This window comes from Dromiciops gliroides, chromosome 2, assembly GCF_019393635.1.
Source record: "Dromiciops gliroides isolate mDroGli1 chromosome 2, mDroGli1.pri, whole genome shotgun sequence".
NCBI lineage: Eukaryota > Metazoa > Chordata > Mammalia > Microbiotheria > Microbiotheriidae > Dromiciops > Dromiciops gliroides.
The window spans coordinates 366,307,973-366,316,356 of NC_057862.1; the positions used below are offsets into that span (position 1 = coordinate 366,307,973).

General features: G+C 52.8%; 1 protein-coding gene across 1 annotated transcript; it reads left to right on the forward strand.

Moving 5' to 3' along the window:
• The first annotated feature begins 5,155 nt into the window (after positions 1–5,155).
• Positions 5,156–7,551, forward strand: MAFB (MAF bZIP transcription factor B). Its single transcript, XM_043989704.1, is given in 3 exon segments — positions 5,156–5,765; positions 5,767–6,029; positions 6,031–7,551. Coding segments are annotated over 3 exon segments (933 nt in total). The 5' UTR covers positions 5,156–5,726; the 3' UTR covers positions 6,662–7,551.
• Positions 7,552–8,384: the final 833 nt, after the last annotated feature.

Sequence of the window (8,384 nt, forward strand, 5' to 3'; positions counted from 1 at the left end):
GGGCCTCATAGGGTTCTCCCTACAGCCCCGGGCCAGAGAGCTAACTTGGTGAGGGTAGTTGGGGGAGGCTTAGGCAAGAACGCAACTCTTGGATCTCCAGAAGGAGACACTCTCTGGTGATCCCGGTGATCTCCGTGATCTTACAAACTTCACCCGCATCTAGCAGAGAGCGAACCTGTGTTCTGAACCGAGAAAACAGCTTTGTTTCGAAGGTTCTTCCCGTGTGCTGCACAGACTGGGGTTGGTGGATGGGTGTGGGCATATTCGACCCAGGGACCCTTAGCGTTCTGTTTCCCGTCTTCGAGTCTCAGCAACTGAAGAACGGGGAGGGGAAATCGGCATCCTCTGTCAGAACCTTCGGGTAGGGAGCAGGAACCCAGACAAACTAAGAGACAGAAACAATAATAATATAACAACTATTATCACTTTGGCGCTTTAGGATTTCCAAAGCTCTTTCCTCACAACAATCTCAGGAGCAAATGTGTTAGTGTGCCTGTATGATAGATAAGGAAAATGAGACTCAGAAAAGACTTACTAGCCCTAAGATTCTGGCCAAGCAGAGGGGGGAAATCCACCCCTCCAAAAAAAACAAACAAACAAACAAACCGTAGTTAGAGCTTGGCACTAATGATTGCTAGTCCAATATTTTTTTTCTGCCAGGGTTGGATAGGGACAGAGAGAGCTGGATGCACAGGACAGACAAGAGTACATTTCTTTCTTCCCGATGCAGTCTTCTGTAGTGGGCTAGCTCAGACTATCTCTGGCTACCAGACTTCTCACCCGCCGCGGTATTACAAGGGTTCTAACTGTAACAAAGCTGCAACTCTTCCTCTCCGGCTCTGGGAAGAAAGTCCCCGGAAAAGGGGAGACCTGGAAGGCTGAGAGGAGGGAGCTAATTTTAGCAAACTCGATGCCTGTTGGAAATGAACCTGTAAACCTGGCGTTTAGAAAATGAAAAAAGAGTCAGGAATCAGCAGCAAACTCATGTCCAGCTTGGAAACTATTTAGACATCCTAGGGAAATATATTTACACCGTAAGGATTTTGTGGGACTTGGAATAGGAGATGGAGTAGGAATAGTACTAGTAGATAAATGTGTTTAACAGTTGTGTACGGGAGGTCTGGGGTTACCAAAGATGGAGACGCTTCTCTCTCCACCCCTTTGTGCCCCCGAACGAAGGTTTTCCTGTTCTGTCTCTCGCTCTCCTACTCTCCTGTTTTCCCTTTACTATTCCAATATTCATTCTCTCTCTCTCTCTCTCTCATCTCTCGTCTCCTCTCTCTCTCTCTCTCTCTCTCTCTCTCTCTCTCTCTCTCTCTCTCTCTCTCTCTCTCTCCCAGAAATTGTACGTTCTGGCATCTGCAAAGACGAAAAGAGGAAAAAGGCAATTCTGAGACCTTTGAGTAGCATAGAGAGGCGTCCCTGGGGTAAGAGCTGCTACAGCTGGGACACACGGAAAGACGAGTCTAAGAGTGGGGTGATAGGTGACACTTTTTTTAAACGAGGACAGGCTCTGGAAAGACACATGGACAGGGCATTTAAAATGAAATCCACGATTGATTGCAATTATGATTCTAGTCTGCTTGAAGCTCTCTCTCTCCACCCAACTTTCTGAGTGTGCCTGCAGACTGTACAGAGCTAGAACCTTGCTGTCCAGGCTGCAGGCAGGGTTGTTCCATCGGCCCCGCAGGACAAGGGCTGAATTTTCAAAGGAGTTAGTTGGGGCGTGTTTTTGTGCGTGCGTGTGTGCCCGAAGGTGTACGTGTGTATTTGCGTGTGTGCGGGAAGTGTGTGGGAGATAATGTCCGACTTCTTTCCAATTTTTCAGCCATACCTTAAGCATTGATGACCAGTATAAAGTCAAAATAAAGCCTAATCCAGTACCCCTTAACTGAAGCGATCTGGCTGAGACCAGCACATCAGTGCACCGCTTAAAGCCGCTGGCTTTGGGACAGACAAAATGGGCTCGATCTCGTGCATGGTTAGAAGGCAAAGGACAAGAAAGATATGTTGGGAAAGGGGAAAGGGAAGGAGTATAAAATTGTCCGACCGAGCACTGGTTAGCTGGATAACGACAGGCGAAACATTGGGGTTTTGGGTCACTAAGCCCAGACTGGACGGGGACAGGGAAGATCAGCTCTGGGCTACTGGGTTTCCAGTGCAGTGCGTTAGAAATGAAGCTCAAGTATCCAGTCTCCAGCTGCTCGGCTGGGCAGATACACGCGGCCGCCCTGCGAAGGATAACTAGTTTCTGTTAACAGAGGACCCGAAGTTCAGCGCGCCCTTATGGAAGGCGCATCTGGGTTAGCTCTTCCTAAAGTAGGGAAAATGGCCTGTTTGTGCCACATCGGGGCACAGAGGTCTCACCGTCCAGGCCTCCCTGCAGTCCAAAGACGAGGAACTTGAGGCCGCACTCTGGCCTGAGGCCTCGACAGCCTGTAGCTCTCTGCGGACACAGTCCCTGGGCGCTACTGTTCTGCCAGCAAGCTTCTGACGCAGGGGACAGTGGCTGCAGAGCAGAAGCTCCCTGAAACTAGAGAGCGGACTGCAAAAGGGTTTGGCGGGCTCGGCGTAGGGGAGATGTGGACCTGACCCTGAAGCAAAAGAAACTCGGGAAATGCGGTGCTTTCCTGTACCGCCTTGGTACGTGGGTCCTGGATGTGGGGCTGTGGGTGCGTTCTGCCCACAGCATCGCCCAGCGGGCGCTTGGATGGCTTTTGTCTAGCACAAGCTTTTATCTCCTAGTTGGGAAGTATTAGAAGCCGAGCGAGACAAAGGTTTCGGCATGAAGAACGGGTTTTGGAAGAGAGCCCCGTACAATCTCTCGCAATAACCAAGATATCGATCCAGAACTTTTCAGGGCCAATTGACTATTTCGATTACAATGCACATCCTCGGATCCCCCATCACACTTCATTTCTACTGTAAGAGCCCTGCTAGGGACATGGCACTTCGTACATCCATCGCTGTGTAACTTCGGGATCCGATGGAATTTTGCAATTTATTAGGTTCTTCTGGGAGTCCACATTCAGATTAACTGACACTTGATCTGACACATTCACTTTGTGCACTTCGTTTGACGTCCACTCTCTGGACACACTGTTATGTATGCGCTCGCCCCGAACGAGTTATGATGACACACTTTCCCTTAGCTAAAACACACTCGCTTTTTACTCTCTAATGCACATTCATTCCGGACACATTGTCTGAAACACACTCACCCTTTACACGTTGTGTTGCACACCCGCTCTTTACACTCGGCCTCTTACACACTCCCCGTACAGGTTGTCTGACGCATATATTCGTCTTGCGTACATGACACACTCGCTCCGAGCTCGTCTGACACGCATTAGCCCAGTCCACATTGTGGCACACTGCTTCGGACACATTGTATGACATGCACACGTTTGCTCAGGACTCGTTGGCTGCTGAAACAGACTTCTTGGGAATGAAAAGGGTGAACTCACTCAGATCCTTGCCTCTGAATGGAATCGCGCATTTCTCCGAGGTCTCTGCGCCTAGGGTGCTGGAGTCTTTTGAATAAATCAGGCTGAGGTGTGCAAAGAAGGAATCAGGGTATCGAGGGCCAGTCGGGTGAGCAAGTTAAAAATTGAGAGCCTACTCGTGGCTAAGTCTTTCCCCGGATCTTTTAGACCCTAGTGGGTCCCTTTGGAAATGAGAGGCTACTTTTCTTCAGGAAAATAGGATTAGCAATTAAGGGGAAAAGGGAGAAGGTTAAGAGAGGCAAGAACCCCAATCAATGGGCAAAGAGCATCGTTGTGAAGGAGTCCTTGAAGGAGAGCGCTTCGGGAGAACTGGGACGTTGAATAATTTTCTTAAGGGGTTTGGAGGGTCATTTGTGGGCCCGGCTGAGCAGCACGCAACAAAACATCCCCAAAGTGTGGGAAAGTCAAGTAGCCAGCGCCTGCTCAGGTGGAGGACCGCATGGACAGGTGGCTCAGGGAAGGATTTTCCCCTGGAAAAAACGGGGAGTCGGGGCCGGTGGGCTCCACTACCTCTGTGGGATGGCGGGCTCTACTCTTAGCTTCCTAGCTGGGTTTTGGTGCCAGCACCTCTCGCCAGCAGGGTGCCCCGGTCCCTTCCGCAGCAATCTTCTCCAGCGCTTTTTTCCCCCACGACTTTTCCCCAAAGTGGCCACTTGGGGTCGCACTTTATGCCTGTTTGAGTCTGAAAGCGGCAGGGGGAGGGGAGAAAAGCCCTAATCTCTCTTAATCGTTACAAAATGTTCAAACAAAAACACAGTCCTGTTTCTGGACAAGAAAAACAGTCCAGAAGACGAGTCCCGAGTCGGTATTTGCATGGAGAATAGCCGGGGAACCTGGACCCGTTGGGAACGGGGTTCCTGGTCTTGGCACCGGTTCTCTCTGGAATGCGCTTCCTTTCAGTGGAACTACTACTGGCGGCCACATCTGGGGAGGGGGAGGCGGGGAAGGGTGGTGGTGGGGGGACAACGTCCCTCTCTCAGCTTCCTCAAACCCCCCCCCCCATTCTCATCTTCACAAGCTCTCATTCTAGGGAGCTCAGAGAGAGGGGATGAGCCCAGGAAAGGAGCGGGGCGAGTTCAGCCTGGGTCCCTGCTGGTTCTCGGGGTGCCACTGAGCCAGCGAGTTCCTTCCAAGTCCCATTTAAGGAGGACAGGGGCAGGGGAGCCCTCTCACTCTTCTTCATATCTCCCACCCCGCCCCCCGATGCCCAACTGAGTGAATGGGGCTTGTGCGTGATGTGCAGAACAAAGAGTCTTATCCCTCTCCTCCTTCGAGGTGACCCCAGACTGGGGGGGGAGGAGGAGATAATGGGGGGGGGTAATGTGAAAGACAGAAAAAAGGGGAGGAGAGAAAGAGAAAGAGAAGGGGAGGAGGGGAGGGAGGGAGGGGGGAGGAGGGAGAGGAGAGAGAGGAGAGAGGAAGAGGAGAGAGAGAGAGAGAGAGAGAGAGAGAGAGAGAGAGACTCTAGTTTGGAGTCCCTGCCTAGTCTGATTCTCCAGCTGCGAGTCAGCTGACGTGAGAGCTGTCACATTACTCTGGGCCCCTCCCCCGCAGCCCCCGGCTGCCGCTCAGCCATTGGCCGGCGGGTGACATCAGGAAAGGGATATAAGGCAGAGGGGGAGGCTTTGCAAATCACAGCTGCACAACTGGGGCTGAAAGCAGCTACTCGAGATCGGCTTTTCTCCCCCTCCTTCTCCTCCTCCTTTTTCTCTCCTCCTCCTCCTTCTCTCCTCTTTCTTTCTGCCACAGCCACCCCCACCTCCCAACTCCTCGGCCGCTCTCGGGCCCCGACAAAGTTGCAATAGCTGCCGCCCCTTTGCAGCCTTCTTCGCAAGGCAGGGAAAAGAGGTGGTGACGGGGTGGGGAGAATCAGGACTTTGCAAATACCCTGCGAGCAAGCCGGGAGCGAGCGAGCCAGCGAGCGCGAGCGAGAGCTTCATCGTCCGACAGACAAAGACTTTGCAAAAGGCAAACAGCCCCCCCTCTCCGCCCCCAAACTGCTGTTCCGCTGCTGCCCTGCCGTGCCGGCGGGGCCGGGGCTGCCGCAGCCGCCGCTCCCCACATTGCACTGCAGCGCCCCCGCCCCCTCCCTCCTTCTCTCCCTCTCCCCAGCTTCTTCCTCTGCCGCTCCGGGGCAGGAGCTGAAAGTTTCTCTGCGGGCGAGAGTGGAGGCGCCGAGCCTGGAGTGAGCTGCAGTCGGTAGAGTCGCCGGCGACCGAGATGGCTGGAGAGCTGAGCATCGGCCCAGAGCTGCCCACTTAGCCCGCTGGCCATGGAGTACGTGAATGACTTCGACCTCATGAAGTTCGATGTTAAAAAGGAGCCCCTAAGCCGGGCTGAGCGTCCTGGACGTCACTGCACTCGCCTGCAGCCTGCGGGGTCGGTATCGTCCACCCCCATCAGCACTCCTTGCAGCTCGGTGCCCTCGTCGCCCAGCTTCAGCCCCACCGAGCAGAAGACGCACCTGGAAGACCTGTACTGGATGGCCAACAGCTACCAGCAGATGAACCCGGAGGCTCTCACCTGACCCCGAGGATGCGGTGGAGGCTCTGATTGGCTCCCACCAGGTCCCCCAGCAGCTGCAGGGCTTCGAGAACTTCCGGGCCCACCACCATCACCATCACCAACATCAGCACCACCACCACCAATACCCTGGAGTCAGCCACGAAGACCTGGCCAACGGAGGGCACCCCCACCACCATCATCATCACCACCAAGCGTCTCCCACCCCGTCGACCTCCTCCACTTCGTCCCAGCAGCTGCCCAATAACCACCCGGCGGCGCACCCAGCCTCTAGCAGCGTGGAAGACCGCTTCTCCGACGACCAGCTGGTGTCCATGTCGGTAAGGGAGCTGAACCGGCACCTGCGGGGCTTCACCAAGGACGAGGTGATCCGTCTCAAGCAGAAGAGAAGGACCTTGAAGAACAGGGGCTACGCCCAGTCCTGCAGGTATAAACGAGTCCAGCAGAAACACCACCTGGAAAACGAGAAGACCCAACTCATCCAGCAGGTGGAACAGCTCAAGCAGGAGGTGTCCCGGCTGGCCCGCGAGAGAGATGCTTACAAGCTGAAATGCGAGAAACTTGCCAGCAATGGCTTCAGGGAGGCCGGCTCCACTAGCGACAACCCCTCCTCTCCAGAGTTCTTCATGTGAGTGCGAACCCCCTGCCCCATCCCCCTCCCCACCCCTTTCCCATCTCTGACATCTCCATCCATCCTCCTGCTGGAATAGAGAAACAGGAAAGGGGAGGGGGGAGTGAAGATGAAAAAGTTGAGTGAAAAGGAACCCTTGGGTGGAGCAGCGTGCTCTCTCCAGCCTTCCTAGACTCGCAATGGAAAAGTAGGGAGGGGAGGCACCGAGCTCAACTTTTCAGAAGGTAGGAAGGAGCCTCACGGCCTTAGGGAGAGAGGCACAGGACGAGGTGGTGAGGAAAGCGGTTTATAAGTCGCTTGCTTCCTGAACTCTGTGGACTGAGAGAAGGGACATTGACCAAGCCATCCCTAAGAGCCCGACCGCTGGCGAGGAAAGAAAGGAAGGACCTTGCGAATGAGCAGCCAGCGCCTCGCGCAGGACTTAACCTGCTGCTCAGGATGGAAAATACAAGAGGAGGGGAGAGAGACAGTATGTGTAAGCGTGTTCATATAATGCCTCCTTTGAGTACAGTGACCGAGGACTCAAATGGGACGGTCAATGCGAAATATCATAAGTTTTGCCTGCTTGATTATATAGAAAAAAAAAACACGAAATCTGCATCAAAAATATTAATCCTGCATGCTGGGACAGGTATGGTAATAACTTCTATTTGTACCATTTTCCTGTTTAACGTTAGCTATGTTGTTGATCACGGATCATCGCTTTTGGTTTGTTTTCTCTGGGTAGAGGTGTCGCAGTTCTAACCCTTGGACTGCTGGGCGGGCAGTGATCTTTTCTGTTCTGGTTGTTAGCTTGTAAAGTATCTGCCCCCAGGAAACCGCACAGAGGCGGCTCAGCAGGCTGCAGGCTGTGTCTGGGGTTTGGTTTTTTTATTTTTTTTTTAAGTAAGAAAATAAAGGTTACGGGGCATTTGCATCTGCATTCAAGAAGCAAACTTTTTTTTTTAATATTGGGGCGCACTTTGGAGTTGTATTTTCCTTCTATACCCCTACCCCCCCCACCCCCCCATAGTTTTCATTTTGGTTTTTCTTTGTTGGGGACTGAGAACTGCTCGAGGTCACAGAGGGAAACAAACCGGGGAAGGGGGTGGCGGCGGAGGGAGAGCTATCCCTTGGCAATGGATTCCGGCGGCTCCAGAATTTAAAGAGGTAGAGACAGCGAGTGTCTGCCTGGAGTGCACAGCAGCCCGGAGAAGGGAGAAGGATAGTTTAACATAGTCATTGGACATTTTCTTTTCACCTCTTTATATCTGAATTGTTATACACTCAGGAAACAGAAGGGAGGGGGAAAAAGATCTGCAATGATTGTCTTGTACGCTTCTCCATTGTAACCAAAACCTCTTCTCTCTCTCTCTCTCTCTCTCTCTCTCTCTCTCTCTCTCTCTCTCTCTCTCTCTCTCTCTCTCTCTCTCTCTCTCTCTCTCTCTCTCTCTCCTTCTACCACCCCCCCACCTTCCCCGGGTAAAAATCCAGGCACAATTCAGTAGGAGTAAAGCCCAGGATGCTCCCTTCCTGGGGTTAGTTTAGGGTCGCCTGTAAAAGGCGATCTGTCCCGCTCTGACCTTTATTTGGGTTTAGCCTGTGGCCACGGAAGGGGACACACTCTGAATATATTGGAAACGAAAACGTTGGTGAAAAAGATCGCAACTTTTAAGTGCGTTTTTTGGTGAAACATGTTCTCTGTTTCTTTCTTTGCTCGGGCAGCAAGTGAGCTTCTTCTCAGT